The 18,956-nt window shown below is 39.5% G+C and overlaps 1 protein-coding gene and 1 pseudogene across 1 annotated transcript; one reads left to right on the forward strand and one right to left on the reverse strand.

Annotated features, from left to right (window-relative positions):
- The first annotated feature begins 900 nt into the window (after positions 1-900).
- LOC127645823 (calcium and integrin-binding family member 3-like) lies at positions 901-6,244 on the forward strand (annotated as a pseudogene).
- A 1,003-nt stretch (positions 6,245-7,247) lies between these two features.
- LOC127645818 (ras-related protein Rab-8A-like) lies at positions 7,248-18,679 on the reverse strand. Its single transcript, XM_052129502.1, has 8 exons — positions 18,477-18,679; positions 17,229-17,289; positions 16,862-16,922; positions 16,676-16,753; positions 16,497-16,586; positions 12,021-12,086; positions 11,854-11,904; positions 7,248-11,757 (listed from the first exon to the last, which is right to left on the reverse strand). The coding sequence occupies exons 1-8, from the start codon at positions 18,598-18,600 to the stop codon at positions 11,665-11,667; spliced, it is 624 nt and encodes a 207-aa protein (XP_051985462.1). The 5' UTR covers positions 18,601-18,679; the 3' UTR covers positions 7,248-11,664.
- Positions 18,680-18,956: the final 277 nt, after the last annotated feature.

Consider the following 18,956-nt stretch of genomic DNA (forward strand, 5'->3'; position numbering starts at 1 on the left):
TTAAAAAAGTCCACTGGAATATGCCAGAAGTTTTGCACAAATTGTAATTACAACCTGAACATTTTAATTAATGTACATAATTAAATAATTAAAATAAATGATGACTAATTTCTAAAGTAAATATATTTATGATATATTTGTTTTTAACCATGATAAATCACTGAAAACTGGGTGATTAATTATATTAAAATAATGAATTAAAATATAAGAGCCAATAGGTGTATTTGGGATTTCATCTAGTAAGAAATGATACTGTCGATATCTGAAATTGCATTTTGAACAGAAGTGAATGGCAGAGAATTGTATATTTCTGCTAGTGAAAATGCAGGTACAGATTTCAAGAATTATGGGGTTTTTATTAGTTAAAATTTCATTTTTGGTATCAAAGATGTGTATTTCTCATAGTAATGACGTCATTTTGCATATGAAGAATTAACGGTGTAATTAGGCCTAATGATATCAAAAATGACCCTTTTCACTAGTAGTTATTTCACTTCTGATATCAAGAATGAACCACTTAACTAGTGAAATGTGAAATGTAAACTATCTATGATACATATAGGCAATATTTTAGAGCTTCTATATTCATCGTATAGAAGATACAGAAGTTTGCATTCTTCAAAACATCTCCTTTGGAGTTCCAAAATGGAATTCTCTTTAATTTGATTGTTGAATATTGTTACATACCTTTCAACCATCTACATATAAAGCGGCACAATTTCTGCTGTGCCTTCATGCGAAACTGCGTAATCTGACGCCCACCCCCATTCTCTACCGTGACTCCCCTTGACCGACAGACCACATTCACGTCCACGCTGCCATTCATGGCCGTGAAATGATGAAATGCTGCTATTATAACAGAGAACTAAAGGACTCGCTGTGGCCGATACCTGATCTGCCATGTCTCACGGCTGTCTTTTGTGCCAGTATTTCATATGTGAAGCATCCACTGGCATACGGCTGAAGTTCAGCTGGAGTCTATCATGGCACTGCAGGAATGGGGAACAAACAGACAATCTTTACATCACAGCAACTGGATGCATACCAGGTCTGGCATTTGACAAAAGTTTGATAAAACATGTTGCATGCTGCTTCATGATCTCCTTTAATCGAGAGATTACATGAAATATTTGTACTTCATTTGTCACACAACATGAACTTTTAATTCAGTCAATTATATGACTATTTAATTATATTATCGACTTGAATGAAACCAGTTATTGTAGATAAACTCACATTAAATCACATTTTACGTTGCAGGTGTTAAGATTGCACTTATTGAATAGAAATTGTCATGTCGTTTTGTGAAGTATTGCACTCTTTTTACTTCTCTCGTTTTGTAGGACAGCACCTATTTCACCAGAAAAGAAATTCTGAGGTGAGATATTTAGCTTTTATTTGTTATATACATTGTTCAATACTGGCTTGATTTCCGTGGAGGAATTTGAAGAGACGTTTCTTAGACCTACTTCATAATCAGCCTTGATGTTAACGTTACAACCATTTCCCATGATGAGCCTTTAAGCAGGTGAAAGATGCCACGTGTGAGCACAAGTGGAGAAAACCACATCAGATCATTTACAAAACAATTCAAAAGTATGTTTAAGTGATTATGGTCTATAAAGCCCATAAAGAACATGTGACTGAATGCTCACTATGAATGACCACAGAATATTTTTTTGTCATTCTAAAAAACAAAATGTACCACAAAGTTCCCTATTGTTTATGGCCATGGTAATAATACAGCATGTTTTTAGGACATATATGCTACATTAGTAATAACATGTTTTATGGACAAATTAAACCATAGTAATACCATGTTTGTGGACAAATACGACCACGTTTGTGGACACGTACCATTAGTAATACCATGTTTGTGGACAAATACGACCACGTTTGTGGACACGTACCATTAGTAATACCGTGTTTTGTGGACAAATACGACCACGTTTGTGGACACGTACCATTAGTAATACCGTGTTTTGTGGACAAGTACGACCACGTTTGTGGACACGTACCATTAGTAATACCGTGTTTTGTGGACAAGTACGACCACGTTTGTGGACACGTACCACAGTAATACCGTGTTTTGTGGACAAGTACGGCCACGTTTGTGAACATATACCACAGTAATACCGTGTTTTGTGGACAAATACGACCACGTTTGTGGACATATACCATTAGTAATACCGTGTTTTGTGGACAAATACGACCACGTTTGTGGACACGTACCACTAGTAATACCGTGTTTTGTGGACAAATACGACCACGTTTGTGGACACGTACCATTAGTAATACCGTGTTTTGTGGACAAATACGACCACGTTTGTGGACACGTACCATTAGTAATACCGTGTTTTGTGGACAAATACGACCACGTTTGTGGACACGTACCACAGTAATACCGTGTTTTGTGGACAAATACGACCACGTTTGTGGACACGTACCACAGTAATACCGTGTTTTGTGGACAATTTCGACCACGTTTGTGGACACGTACCACAGTAATACCGTGTTTTGTGGACATTTTCGACCACGTTTGTGGACACGTACCACAGTAATACCGTGTTTTGTGGACATTTTCGACCACGTTTGTGGACACGTACCACAGTAATACCGTGTTTTGTGGACATTTTCGACCACGTTTGTGGACACGTACCACAGTAATACCGTGTTTTGTGGACAATTTCGACCACGTTTGTGGACACGTACCATTAGTAATACCGTGTTTTGTGGACAAATACGACCACGTTTGTGGACACGTACCACTAGTAATACCGTGTTTTGTGGACAAATACGACCACGTTTGTGGACACGTACCACTAGTAATACCGTGTTTTGTGGACAAATACGACCACGTTTGTGGACACGTACCACTAGTAATACCGTGTTTTGTGGACAAATACGACCACGCTTGTGGACACGTACCACTAGTAATACCGTGTTTTGTGGACAATTTCGACCACGCTTGTGGACACGTACCACTAGTAATACCGTGTTTTGTGGACATTTTCGACCACGTTTGTGGACACGTACCACTAGTAATACCGTGTTTTGTGGACAAATACGACCACGCTATGTGGACACGCACCACTAGTAATACCGTGTTTTGTGGACATTTTCGACCACGCTTGTGGACACGTACCACAGTAATACCGTGTTTTGTGGACATTTTCGACCACGTTTGTGGACACGTACCACAGTAATACCGTGTTTTGTGGACAAATACGACCACGTTTGTGGACACGTACCACAGTAATACCATGTTTTGTGGACATTTTCGACCACGTTTGTGGACACGTACCACAGTAATACCGTGTTTTGTGGACATTTTCGACCACGCTTGTGGACACGTACCACAGTAATACCGTGTTTTGTGGACATTTTCGACCACGTTTGTGGACACGTACCACAGTAATACCGTGTTTTGTGGACATTTTCGACCACGTTTGTGGACACGTACCACAGTAATACCGTGTTTTGTGGACATTTTCGACCACGTTTGTGGACACGTACCACAGTAATACCGTGTTTTGTGGACAAATACGACCACGTTTGTGAACATATACCATTAGTAATACCATGTTTTTTGGATATCTACCATGGTAATACCTTACCATGTAAGTTAGTATAAAGTGTTATGAAATAATGTTCCTTGTGATTTCTCAGACTCTTTCATCGATATCATGATTTAGCGCCGCAGCTAGTACCGCTGGACTACACCAACCAACCAGACGTGCATCTACCGTATGAGCTGATTGGCAGCATGCCCGAGCTGAAGGTACCACGCACCTCACTCCTGCCCTACAGAGATCTTTGTGTTCCTCATTAATTATGAATCTTCTACTAATTGATAAACGTCATCAGATCCCCTTGAACTCAAGAGAACCAAAAGCTTAGTGCCATTTAATCAAGTGCCTGTAAAGTATTAGTCACTTGCAGTAAATGTTCATTTCACTTGGGTGAGAGTATGTCACTAAAGAAATGTTTTAGGATAAATACAAGTGTGTTGACGAGCATTTGCTTGTATTTGGATGACACAATTAAACACTAACTCTTTTAAATATAAAGTGGTCACACCTGTGTGAACTTGAGGGGAACTAACTTCATACATCCACCAAAAATCACCAAGACAGCAATTGATTAAAAGTCATTGAGCAAAAATGGCTCAGAGGCAGAAGAGTGAAGTTAGTTCTGAGAAAAGCTCTTTTGTGAAGGATAATCCATTTAGACAGAGGATTGCTGAGGTCTTCTCAGAAGATGGGGAAGGCAACATGACTTTGGACGACTTCTTGGACATGTTTTCGGTACTGAGTGAAATGGCTCCCAGAGACCTGAAGGCCTACTATGCTTTTAAGATCTACGGTGAGTTGATTTTGATTCTGTTACACAAAAAATAACATTACTTCTTACATGACTCTGTGGAATATTTGCTTCTGATTGGTCAATTGGCATTCATTAAAGTGGGAACCAGGGCTGGACTGAGAAGAGAAATCGGCCCATGGCAACTGGGCCAAAAGCCAAAAGCCAAAAGTTTGCTGTTCTTTTCTGCATAATGCAGCGCCATTTTGTGGTGGAGGGCGGGGCCGGATAGTGATGCTATACACCCGGCCCCGCCCTCCACCCTGCCACATTCCTCCCTTGTTCTCTCAGGCCGGGGGAACCCCGACAGAAGTGGCCCAGCTTATGTAGAGCTCTCCTCTCTTCCCTTTTTAGACTTTAATAACGATGACTTCATCTGTAAATCAGATCTGGAGAAAACGTTGAATAAACTGACTCGTAATGAACTGACAGAGGATGAAGTGCGGATGGTGTGTGAGAAGGTCATGGATGAAGCTGATATGGATAATGATGGCCGTTTGTCTCTAGAGGATTTTCAACATATGATCAATAGAGCACCAGACTTCCTCAAGTAAGAGGACGTTGTTATTCCATTCGTGGTTTGTTTTGGGGGGTGGTTTATATCCTATTGTCTTGTTAAATGCTTTTTAACCTATTAAATATGGAACGGCCCAGTATAAAAAGAGCAAAAACATCACACAACCATGTGTTATATATCTTTGGAAAGGCCTTGATTAGTAGAATACAATGAGCACATTTAATTAACTCAGAGACCAAACTACAGTGAGTACTAGCGTGTTAAATCCATGTGTATAGTAAACAGACAAACAGAATTTCCATCACATTTTGGTTTATTGCTTCATGAAAAAAAAACATGTTATAGAAAATGACATTTCATAACATACAACAGATGATTCTGGAACAAACAAGCCCACACTCAATGTATTATGATGTGTAGATCCTGAAATATTCCTCAAAGAGTGTCACGAAAGCTATGGCGTCTCTGTAGGGACGGTTTCTCTGGGATCGATGCCATGAATCACGATCCTTCGCATCATAGATATGTTAGATGGGCCTCATTGGATGTCTAGAGAGTGTTATGGGGCTTTTCCACTGCACGGTACAACTCGACATGACTCTGTTCGAATTTTAGTACCTGGTACACCGCGGTCGAGGTATATGTATATTTATATATATGTATGTGTATATATTTATATATATGTATGTGTATATATGTATATGTATGTGTATATATATATATGTGTGTGTATATGTATGTGTATATATATATGTATGTGTATGTATATATATGTGTGTGTGTGTGTGTATCAGCAGTGTCTAAAACTGAAAATCTCAGAACTGTTCCAAAGCCATTTTTTGTTTTGTTTTTATGCATATTTAAACATTTTCTATAAAATGAATCAATGCAATTAACCCACTTATTTGTCTCTTAATGTTATGACAATTTATTTTCGATTTGCCTTTTAGAAAGTATATCTTAAGAAAATGCCTTCAGGGTGTAAGAGGTTAAATTAAATGTTACCCATTTTTAATGGAGCATTCCAGGTTAAATTGCAATAACGTCTCTCTAGTAACCACATCAGTGGCACGGAAAATTTGACATGTACTCCAGTTTGTAATCTGCTTTTAGACCCTTTGATCAATTTGGCCTCCATTAGAGGATTGTTGATTTACAAACATAATTTTAAGATTTATGCATTTTAATTTCATAACAAAAATTCCATCAAATTGAAGGATTGAGTAACCTACATTAAAATAAACTAAATATTTTCAGTTGAATTTTGTTAACTATTACACCGTTACATTTCTGGCAAAAACGCAGAACATTTCTTTAAACTGCATTATCTTAATCTTTTCCAGCACCTTTCATATCAGGATATGAAGCTCATCCGAGGTGTTTTTGGGATTGATCGGCTTGCAGGTTGTTAACAGTGCAGATGGATGTGGCCGCATGGGATGCTGGAAAGAAGGATGCTTTAAAATCATGTAAAAGGATCAAATTCTGTGCATTTTCAGGCACAGATATGACTTGCATCAAAATTGTGAAGAACTTGAGAGGTTTAACCAAATGTGCCGCACAAGTCCTCAAAAGTGAAGCCAAAACGTCTCGATCGCCCCCCGGTGACTGGTCCTAGTATAGGTCATAAGCCCCGCCTCCCCATGTTATTCAACGGGACGTGAGACCAACTAAACAATTAAATTACACTTCACATATCTTTTTTCCAAAGATAGTTTCTGTCATTTACTGTCGTTTCTATCACGTTGATGTCATTTCAAGTGTTTGTTTTCAAAATAAGTTTGTTTTTAGTTATTTGATGCTATAAAAACGCTGCTGTGACATCATGATTGACAGCTGTGATTGACAGGTTCTCTGAGTGAAGTAGTCACTGAAGCACCAACAGACTTTTATTCGGGATCTTCGGAGGACTGAGGAGATTGGAGCTTTAAATTTAATATCTAAATTTCTATAATTAATTATTTCACACCGTCATAAGTCAAAAGTCAAAAGTGCAGGGGCGTGTGCTTGCGATTGATTCAGCGAGAGTGAGGGCGGGACCTTGATTTCGCAGCTTTACTTCCTGCTCACTACTGCGCAGGTCTGGTCCCGAAATCGCAACTGCGCAGACTCAAGTCCCAAGATGTCAGCGCCATATCGGGACACTGGCGGCTTCAGTTCTCACCAATGGAAAAGAGCCAAGGGGCGTCGTCCATCTTTTTTTACAGTCTATGGGTTTAACATACAAGAGCATTGTTTTCCTATGCTATTAATGTGCCTAAATATGCTAATTTAAGTGTCTTTAAAATGGACATAAACATTGACTACTTTCAATACCTGATTTTGGATCAAATCACCACCTAAATATTCACAATTAAACACAACAACATCTCTTAAAAGTCTCATTTTAATACATCAAAAGTACAGATATCTACACAAACTGTAGATCAGTTTTTCAATGTTTTTAAAAAGTACAGTACAATTTAAGTAGGTCTCTCTCTTTTTTTTTTTTTTTTGTTATTTACAATTGTTTATTTTTTTTTATACCAAAATGTAATTTAACGATACACCCAGTTACATAATAATGGTCATATCAAATATAAATCTTTAAATGATATGGATAACAGGAAGTACAGGAAGAAAAGAGACAAAGAGTAAAATGACCTCTGACCTCCATACGCATATGAACACTACATTAAAACACGTGCTCCTCTTCGGCTTGTCTGCAAACCCAATAAAAAAGTTGTTTCACCAGATTTCTGCTATGGGTGTTTTTGCATTGCATCACGCTGAAACACATTAAAGGAATCGTTCACACTGGCGTAAAACTCTCCCTTTAAGGGCTGCCCACTGCGGGTAAAGATGCATCGATGTGCAGGAATGAAACATCTATAGAGCAAATATACACAAAACATACAGGAGGCAAACATCATCACCTTCATGATGCATAGACTGAGAATGAAAGATCAAGTATTAATTATTAAGACAAATGGCTAATTGGATAAACGATCGGACAAGGGGAGGAGAGAGCCGTAATGGGTGCGAATGAACCCGGGCAACGACTTTTCAAGACACACTCCCAACTCCCAAATATGACCTATGAACCCAACGATCATCTCAGGAAGTAATTGAACGCAAGTGGAAACGGTCATTTTAAGTTGGTTAGCATTTAAAGGCATAGTACACCCAAAAATGACGATTCTGTCATCGTTTACTAGACCTTGTGATGTTCCAAACCCATATGGCTTTCTTTCTTCCGTGGAACACAAAGGAGATATGAGGCAGAGTAACGATCTCAGTCACCTTTCACTTCTATGGTATAAAAAGGTTGTAAATTATGAAAGTGAAAAGTTCTTGTGCGTTTCACTGAAGAAAGTAAGTCACATGGTAAATGTTCTGGACGTATACAGCGCCTTTTTTTAACCTTAGCGGTTACCAAAGCGCTTTACACTGTGTCCCGTTCACACTCACACTCCAATGGTGGCAGAGATGCTATGTAAGGCGCTAGCCTGCCATTGGGGGCAACTTGAGGTTCAGTGTCTTGCCATTCTGCATGTGGAGTCATGTGGGCCGGGTATCGAACCGCCAACCCTGCAATTAGCGGCCGACCCGCTCTACCACCTGAGCCACAGCCGCCCCAAACATGGGTTTGAAACAACATGAGGGTGAGTAAATGATGACACAATAAACATTAGCGGGTGAACTATCACTTTACAATTGCAAAAAGGTTTCTTAAACATAAATCCAAGAGATTTGGAGGCCAAGAGAACGGCCAAACTACTTGTGGCTCGTATTCGTGCCTCTAAGGACAAATATTAAACGCTGTGCTTCTATTCTGGGGTAAATTTTTGCATATAGAGAATTACGCCCATTGATTTATTTTTATATAAATCTACTTAAATTTCGTGACCGATTGCTGTTGCACTCAAACCCAGATACACAAACTGGGTCATTTTAAAATATGACAGACTACCAAAAATACATTTGAGTATAGCTCACTTAAAATGGCCTTTCTTGCAATAGTTATAAGAACAACACGTCTACTTTGCCTGTTCAGTTATGGTGGATTAGTTATTTCAGAGTAGATAAGCCTAGTCATATGCAGGGATGGATAACCAACTGAGACAATGGGGCCAGTGCCCAGGGGCCCTTGACTGCCCAGGTGCCCTTGACTGACCGGGGGGCCAGTGCCCAGGGACCCTTGACTGCCCGGGGGGCCAGTGCCCAGGGACCCTTGACTGCCCGGGGGGCCAGTGCCCAGGTGCCCTTGACTGCCCAGGTGCCCTTGACTGCCCGGGGGGGCCAGTTCCCAGGGACCCTTGACTGCCCGGGGGGCCAGTGCCCAGGGACCCTTGACTGCCCAGGTGCCCTTGACTGCCCGGGGGGCCAGTGCCCAGGGACCCTTGACTGCCCGGGGGGCCAGTGCCCAGGGACCCTTGACTGCCCGGGGCCAGTGCCCAGGGGCCCTTGACTGCCCCAGGAGCCAGTGCCCAGGGGCCCTTGACTGCTTGGGGGGCCAGTGCCCGGGGGCCCTTGACTGCCCGAGGGGCCAGTGCCCGGGGGCCCTTGACTGCCCGGGGGCCCTTGACTGCCCGGGGGGGGGGTTGATCTAGTTTGGCGATCCTCCTGCTTGACAACCCATCAACAATGAAAACGCCCCTACGCAACAACATTTGGCGTGAAAACAAACCCCTCAAATCAAGAACAATAGGAGGGGGCCCTTGGAGATAACTGGCCCCCGGGGGGCTTTGCCGGTCATAATCCGTCCCTGACCATATGGACTAAATCTATTGGCGTTGGCGACAACAACTTGCTTCAACCGATTTTAAGAGAGACATACAGCATGACTGTAATTCAGGTCCTAAAAACACCGTCAATTACATCTGAAATACAAACTTAACAGAACACAACTGAAAGTAGACCATTTATCCGAAACTGCATCATTAGGAGCCAAGGCATCCCTAAAACTAGAACCTTTGGCTTACTGTCAGGAGATCTAGAAATATTCCTTCTGCAGGTGAAGTAAGGGGGGAAATCTTTATTGGATTAGGTATATTAAAATAAACCTTTTTAAACACTAATTTGGCAGGTCATACTCCATGTCACCATGTAAAAACGCCCGTCCTTACAATGCACAACTACCACTTGGCACAAACTACACACAACACATAGGATACTGATAAAGTGCATGCTGCATGGGAGGTGCTTTCTCAAGTATAGCTCTGCTTTCTAGGGTACATGGATGCCCTCTCTTGGTGGCCGGTGTTGCTTTTGGTTGTGCATACTTGCTAATACTACTAACTAGGGAATTCCACATCCATAAAGGGCACAAACATGCCAGTTTAATTCAATTATACTCTATTAAACGAAATCCAGGTGTTTTTAAATCAAAGAGTGCATTCCATGTGGGAAGTTTGGAAGTCGTCAGGTCATAATAAAGCAAGTTTTGGATTTATGTAAAGGAACATTAAAACATTAAATCAAGCTAGCGCTACTGCATAAAAGAGTGAACTTATTTGGAAATAGCGTCTTGTGCATTACAAACAAAAATAAATGCATGCAAAACAAAACCTTCATTTCAGAGGTTAGTTGTATCGAGGCAGTAAACATGTCGGAATGAATAACTAGTTTATAACGATAGTTTGGTTTGCAAATGTTATTAGCTATGTCCGCGAAATCTGGACTGAACGATTTCTTCAATGCAAGACTTTTGGAAAGGGGACTGCGCAACACCGTGTCCTAACCAGGTGCAACGCAATAAAGCGACGAGCAATAAAAGCTTGCTCATAAAAATATAGTTCAGTCTAGTTTTGAAATGTACGCATTTCGATTGAACAACAAACTTGCGTCAAACCGGATTAACTTGAGCAAAATTTAAATCATAAAACGTACGTTTTACTGCTTTGTTAAAATCAATTCAGTTGCCGCAAATTTGTTATACAACTGAAATGCGTTAATGTAAAAAATGGATAAAACTTAAAAACAAAGTCACGATTGTTGTGAGCGACATTGATGATCATTTGGTTATTTTTTATGTGCTGTTGCACCAGGTAAGCCCACCCTCAGTGTAATCTTACTGGTCCAAAATCATACTGGCATTAAAATCAAATGTGTTTTGATTGGCTGTGATTGTGTCAAGCCACGCAGCAATTTAGCGTTCGGTTTGAGCGAACAATTTGCTTGCCGCCAACAACTTTCGAATCATGCCTAGTTAGAACGCGGTGCAAAGCTTCGAAGTCAAGAGAGCTGGTACTGAAATAAGAAAATTGGGGATAAGCAACTTCAAGTGGGTTATTATATACCTATACTTACAATAAAGGTCATGTGATTGTCGAAGAATGCATGAGGTTTGAAAATAAACGGGAATGATACAAAATGTTCCATATAACTCTCAAATTGTCTCAATGACTGCGGCTAGACCCTGAAAAAGAATCACAACTACTTCCAGGACGCCATGAAGGGAATGGATGGATTTTGGCAGTTGTGCACTCAAAACGGAGCACTAAAAACAAAGATGGAGTTACGGGATATTCCTTAGGTGGTGAAGGGACGCCTCAAGGTCTTCAGCTTGAACGGAGAGCCAATGAAATTCCACCACGGTTTTTTCCCGGGGTCATAAGCGAAAGGAAACGGCATCATCGCTAACATGTCATTGGAAGAAGATTTGAGGAGGCAGGAACTCCAGCTGCCCGAAGGCTGGAAGCAGAGCGATAAAGAGAGGATAAAAGAAAGAAAAGAGTGCCAAGAGGGAGAGCACAGTCCAGTCATGTCCAGCCCATGATTGGTGGACAGTAAGGCCTTGGTCTTCACAGTAGCACACAGCGAAAGAAGCTGCTCTTTTTCTGCTGTTCAGTGGTAATTTTCACTCCATGATTGCCGCCCTGAGGATTGTTAGCCTCCTGTGTGAGCAAAGACAAAAATCCCAATATTACAACACCAACACTTGAGCAACTGGTAATACTGAGGGTGCACATCATCTTCCAAAATATTCCTACCAATTTCGTGTCCATCTTTGCTTTTATGTCTCTGGCGAGCGTCAAGAATGACTGTCGGAAGAATAGAAAACATGTCAGCATGGCTGGATTACACCTTTTAACGCTTTATGAGCTGTAGGCATGATAAGAAAACGATGAGTAGTCGTAAAAGTTTTCAGGACACTTACGTTTTCGACGTTGATGTTAGCCTTCGCACTCGTCTCCATGAACTTGATGCCGTATTCTAACGCCAGCTAAATGGGAACAGGCAGAATGGATCTTGAAAACACTAGCATGATGACTGAGCAGTTACACCATTGGTGATGCAAGCAGATTATTATTTATATCAACATCATAATTCACTCCTTTAAACAAATACAGCCAGAAAAAAGTCTACTTGTATACAGTATGTTTTCATTTTAGGCTGCAAGGCAACAAAACGAATAATTTGAAAGGGGCGCGACTTTCAATTTCCAGTTAACACATATTCTTGGTCATATTGCGCCCGATTCAATGGTACAAATTGTTCCAAATAAATAAATGAAAGTCATAATCTTTCCTCAGGACCATTATTCATTGTTAGTTCATGTTAAGTTCAATCAACAGCATTTGTGGCATAGTATTGCTAACCACTAGGACTGCCCCCGACCAAAGAGTTTCCTAGTCGACCAGTAGGTGATAATTTAAGCCATTAGTCGACTAGTGTCACGTTTATGATATTAATTGAATTACTTAAATGTATATATGTTGGGGGGCATCTGAACATGGTTTGAGTTCCAGGTCTGAGAATGAATGTTATCAGTAACATTGCTAACACTGTTCTTCATTACAGAGAAATGCTAAACCGTCATAATGAGCCTTTAAAATATGACAATTATAAATGCATGCACAAAGCTATCGGCAAAAGCAGTAATGACTCCGAATGTGTCGGAAAAACCAGCAAGAGACTGTCTGAACATTTAGTGCATTTATAGAGAAATGCACATTCGGGTTGTGCCGATAGACGATGATCTCGGGGATGAACGCCGGTCAGTGATCGCCAATAGCCGATGCCTTTGAGATGTCAAGACCATATTTGTGTCGTTTTTCCATGTATTCAATAATTATTAATCATTATAATTATTATTTTTACATTTATAATTGTTTTTATGTCTTCATTTGTGTAAGTAATTTTCCGCCTGCATGTTTAGATGGACACTTGCCTGACGGTAAATGGAAAAGTGGTTACTTATATATATATATATATATATATGTGTGTGTGTGTGTGTGTGTATTTGATTTAAGTTTTCGTTTTTTAAATAAATGAATTTAATTTTCATTGCAAAATCACTAAAGCAAGAATATTCACAAATCCCTCAACACAGGGGTTGCCGATGTAATTATGGATATTGCAATATATATATATATATATTGTGAAGGAGGGAAGTAAACAAATTTATTCACACACTGTATTTTCGCGGATAATGAAATACCCGACGGGTAGAGAATGCACAGAGGTGCTTTGCCAGAGAGATGTGGTCAATTGTTGTAAAACCATCTTTCAAAAAGTTTAACACATTTTAATTGCACTTAAAAAAAATTCCAGTTTCATTTGAATTTGTTGTTAAAATAAATACAAAATAAAAAAAGTTCAAAGTTTGAAATCAAAGGTCTCTTGCTTTATTGTGTAGTAGGCTGAACCCTAACCCTGAGCAATGAAAATTACCCCACAGTGCCACCTAGCGTCCAACCAGTGCTAATACCGGTGTTAGTCGGTTTCCTGGGGAGATTCTTTCTATGACTAGTGTTGTCAAAAATACCGGTACTCCGGTACCAAGTTGGGACTCAAACAGAAACATTTTTACGATACCAGAATTTCTAAGTCGGGAACTTTCAAACACTCACAACAAGCAAAATATGGCGGCAAGCAAAGCTGCTGTGGAGTCTCAACTGAATCATGTCGAAATGAAAAGTGGAAAAAGCAGGTTTGGCAATTCTTTGCATTTGAGGCTGATGAAAAGTGAAACATCATAGATCAGCAAAAACCTGTTTGTAAATGCTGCTTTCACAATTTTCTGAGGAAAGGAGGAAACGCATCAAACTTAATAAACACCTGAAAGACAGACACCCGGATTTATTCAAGCACATACAGCAGGTGTGTTTAAAAGCATATTATCATTTGCATTAGGGCTGAAACGTTTAGTCGACATTATCGACATCGTCGAAAATACAAAATTGACGAGAAAAATGTTCATTGTCGAATCGTCGTTTGATCTCATTTAACGTAACATGAAATCACATTAAACTGTGATGAAGCGCGAGAGCAGAAGTTCACGTCTGACGGAGGAAGAATTACACAGATCCGTCCAGATGCACTCGAAACTTTCACAGCTTCATCTTATGTAGATCCCAAAGTATTAGGGAATGATAAAAAAAAAGTACATTCAGAAGCATGTACCGTTGTGGAATAAGCGAAGGCGGAGCTCTTTAAAGGAAACATGGGTTACATCTTAAATGCAGTAATATTTAATGTGTTATTGCTTTATTAAAGTTCAAATAATACAGAAGCAGATCATGTTAATAACTATAAACTCAGAAACGGGCATTTCTCTGTGTGGTCGGCGCCTCTTCTATGAGTTGCGCGAATGTCCCGATCTCAGGGGGAGAGACTGAAACTGCACCTGAGAGAGACTCGTGACTTATTTACTCATAATATATGTCACTGTGCATTTTCTTATCGTGAAGGCAAACTGCAGCTTTATTAATAAGAGAGCACTTCTTTTCACATTAGTTTGGAAATTGTTTTTTATTCATCTATTGTATGCTTGTTTATTTAGGATTTTTTTTAGTACTTGGTAAAAACTTACATTAAAAGTTGCAAAAGTTGAAGCAAATCTTATATGAGTGTTCAAAAATACTTTAAGCATACATTGTTCAGTTTTGTAATAATTCAAAAATTATATATTTATATTAAATTGTTGCTCAATGGCATATTTCTGTTCTTAGTTCTGCTGCTAATGTTTTGTAGACTTTGTTAATAAAAGAGTGTTGTTCAGTGACCCGTTTTTGTGTTTTGCTTTGGTACCGAAAATGGTATCGAGTACTGTGAAATTTCACTGGTATTGGTACCGACTACTGAAATTTTGGTACCGTGACAACACCATCTGCGACCAACTGACCAATCAAAACTTGGTCGACCAAGACTCTTATTGACTAATGTTTGATCGACTATCAGGGGCAGCCGTAATTATCACAAAAATGCATGCAATTAATTACCATTAAAAAAAGGCAAAAATCGAGGTTACAGTGAGACACTTACAATGGAAGTCAATGGGGCCATTTGGTTTTCACGTTAAAATACTCACTGTTTCAAACGTATAGCAACAAGACAAAGGATATGCGTGTGAACACGACTTTAGTGTGATAATGACAATGTCAACAAACCCTAAAATGACTTGACAGCTCAAATAATACACACGTTTTAGTGCTTTTATAAAATTATAAGCTTCACATTTCTACATTTAAACCCTCCAAAAATGGTCCCCATTGACTTCCATTGTAAGTGTCTCACTGGAACCGAATTTGTGCTTTTTTTAAAAGGAAAAGGAGGGATGAGCTGAAATAACTTTTTGTTGTAATCAACATTGTGCCACAAATGCTGAGCTTAACTTGCATTGAACCTGGAATATTACTATAACTAATGTAAACAAATGGAAATGTATTGTAAAGTGTTACTCTTTAATCAAATAGTAATAACTTGCTCATCCTCTGAAGCGACTTTTCAGTTGGTCAGCTGACCGATCCCTGTTATTTTCAAGCCCATCCATTTCCATTGGATAAAGTTATGTCCCAAGTACACTTTTTACTTACTATCACATTATGAAAGTAAATCATGTTGCAAACTGGCTTTCCCATGTGAATTATTCGGCAGGAGAAATCATGCCTCTCTCCATTATAAGACAAGCAAAACAATATCATACTACTTGAAAAACTTAAGGGGCAGTTCACCCAAAAATGAAAATACTCTCATTATTTACTCACCCTCATGGATCCCAGATGTGTGTGACTTTCGTTCTTCAGCAGAACACAAATTAAGATTTTTAGAAGAATATTTCAGCTCTATAGGTCCATCCAATGCAAGTGAATGGGTGCCAAAATTTTGAAGCTCAAAAAAGAAGAAGAAATGACATAAAGGCAGCATTAAAGTGATCCATAAGACTCCAGTAGTTTAATCCATGTCTCCTGAAGCGATCCAATCGGTTTTGGGTGAGAACAGACCAAAATATGACCTGCAGTCTCTCGGCACGATCGTGATGCATCAATCACAAGGAAATGTAATCGAGCTTGAAATCATGATTGGAGGAGACTGCTGATTTCAGGATTTATCTCCGCAGACATGGATTTAACAACGGGGGTCTTATGGATTACTTTTATGCTGCCTTTATGTGCTTTTTGGAGCTTAAAGGTTCTGGTCACCATTCACTTGCATTGTATGGACCCTACAGAGCTGAGATATTCATCTAAAAATCTTAATTTGTGTTCTGCAGAACAAAGAAAGTCATACATCAGGGATGCATGAGGGCGAGTAAATGATGAGACAATTTTCATTTTTGGGTGTACTGTCCCTTTAAGATGGTCTGAGACAACATCCAGTTGAAGATCTGTCAAAAACAGGGTACACTCACTTTTTCACCCCTGTCTTTGGACACCTGCCTCTTCTCGTTGATGTCACATTTGTTCCCCAAAATCATTTTCTCTACATCTGCTGATGCATGCTGTGTAATAAATAACACACACACATAACATGCCATATTCATATAGTGAACTATAACCATCAGAAAAACCGAGCATTTTAGACACTCACCTCCTCAATGTTCCGGATCCAGTTCTTGATGTTGTCGAATGATTTTTCATTGGTAATATCATAAACCAACATGATACCCTGAAATCAGACCACACAACCAATCACCTTCATACAACTGCCAAGACAAACGTCAAAAGTCCTGAAGTTATACAAAGAATGGAGTAAATACTTCCAGAAGCATCTTACCATTGCACCTCTGTAATACGCCGTTGTGATTGTTCTGAATCGCTCCTGTCCTGCTGTGTCCCTGCAAATATATCACACAAGCCCTTCATAAGATCACCCGAGACTCATTTCCTCTGAAATGAGGTTATCGAGTCTGATAAAGTGGAAGATGAACCTAAGAAAGCAGACCTTCTTCTAACCAGGCCAAAGGGCAACCACTAACACGTGCTGCCGTATAAAGGAATTAAATGTTTCTTTCAATAGTCATACAATGGTTCATTCTGAACAATCTCACATGCACTTTTCACATGCAAAATTGAAGTCATCACGCGGCTAATGTTCAACTAGTGTTGAGAATGACACCGGGAAGAGACGGCTAGAAACTCACCATATCTGTAACTTGATCTTCTTGCCATCTAGTTCTATTGTCCTGATCTTGAAATCGATACCTGCAGGAGCAAAGATACAACCGCACAAACTGTTAATAGCTCAAAAACAAACACATGATAAAATGTCTATTTATTAGGATCAAACCTGCATTCAGGTTAGTGTAAGCATCAAACCAGCCACGTATTTTTACAATAGAAAGTGGTAGACACATTATTAGCATGACCCATGTGGATAGATTCTTTAAAAGTATTATAGAAATAGATTATTAAAGGACAGAAACCATACTGACTTTAAGCTGCCAGTTAAACAGCAAAATACAAAAACAAAAAAAAAAACACTAATTTACACGATTACACTATGCAAAAAGTGTTTTAGACATGCTATAAATTTAGATCCCTATTTTTCTTTAAAAAGTACCATGTAAATATCATGGTATATGTGTAACGGTAGCCAGCTGGAAGGAGCAGGACTGGTTAAAGTGGTGCCGTGACCCGGATGGGAGTGAGGTTTAGGGGGATGTAAATGGAGCCAGCTGGTGTGTGATAGCTGTGTGGTATGTGTAAACCTCACTCCCCTGGCCTCAAGAGGTGCACTAGTGACTACGCTACAGGCTGTAGCCTTTAGCCTCCTCATTTGCATGCCAGCCTCTCACGCTAAAGACCCCGGTTCGAATCCCGATTGGAGCAGATGGAGCAAGACCAGATAAACATGAATATGATTATCATTCAGCACCATTTAATACCTTTATCAAACCATCACTGTAACATGTTTTTTGTACTGGTACTGTCTTATTTTAAAGCCATTTGACTAATACTGTTCAATTATGTTATTATATCGGTTAAATGTATTATTATTTTTATTTACTACATAGTGGTGAAACAGGCAACACACTAGCTGACATGCTTTATATTTTACTTTTAATTTGATATCTAAAAGTTCATGTGATAGTCCGAGCTACGTTTATATTTAAAAGCATATAAAACGATAATAAACATAAATACATTAATAACTGTCAAGGCTAGAAAAGATTTAACGCAGCAAAATATTTCCCTTAATAAGACACCATATCAGCATTTAAAACGGCTATAATAAATGGACAAAACAACAACAAAACGGTCAACATTAAAAACTAAATATTAAAATATAAAAACAAGAGCTGACAGAACCCATTAGCTTAGCCGTTAGCACTGCCTGACGTTTCACAAACAATTCGTGCTCAACCCCCTAAAAAAGGATAGATAAATACCTATCGTCGAAATGAAAGTCGAATTAAAGGCATCCTCTGAAAATCTGAACAACACACAGGTTTTCCCGACACCCGAGTCCCCGATTAACAGCAGTTTAAACAAATAGTCGTAGGTCTTCGCCATACTGAATGTTTTGCGGAAATCCCGCCCGGTTCTTCAGCAGACAGCGCAGAATCCGCAAAACCAGCAACGACTCGACCAATCCTACTATGGCAAAGGCGTGTCTCGTGAATATTAATGAGAACGTATTGACGTAGCTTCATTACCTTCCTGATGCGTGCTACCACGCACCTTATTAATATTCATGACCCAGGTCCTCATCATAGTAGGATTGATCATTCTCCAGTTGACCAACTTAGGTCGTGCGTCACTGTACGTCATGAATATTCATAACTAAATCCTTCACTATAGTAGGATTCGTAAATTACCTTCCTGAACCTTAATACTTCCACAACAATAACTTTCATGACTCGTGTCTC

The sequence above is a fragment of the Xyrauchen texanus genome, chromosome 6 (genome assembly GCF_025860055.1).
Source record: "Xyrauchen texanus isolate HMW12.3.18 chromosome 6, RBS_HiC_50CHRs, whole genome shotgun sequence".
NCBI lineage: Eukaryota > Metazoa > Chordata > Actinopteri > Cypriniformes > Catostomidae > Xyrauchen > Xyrauchen texanus.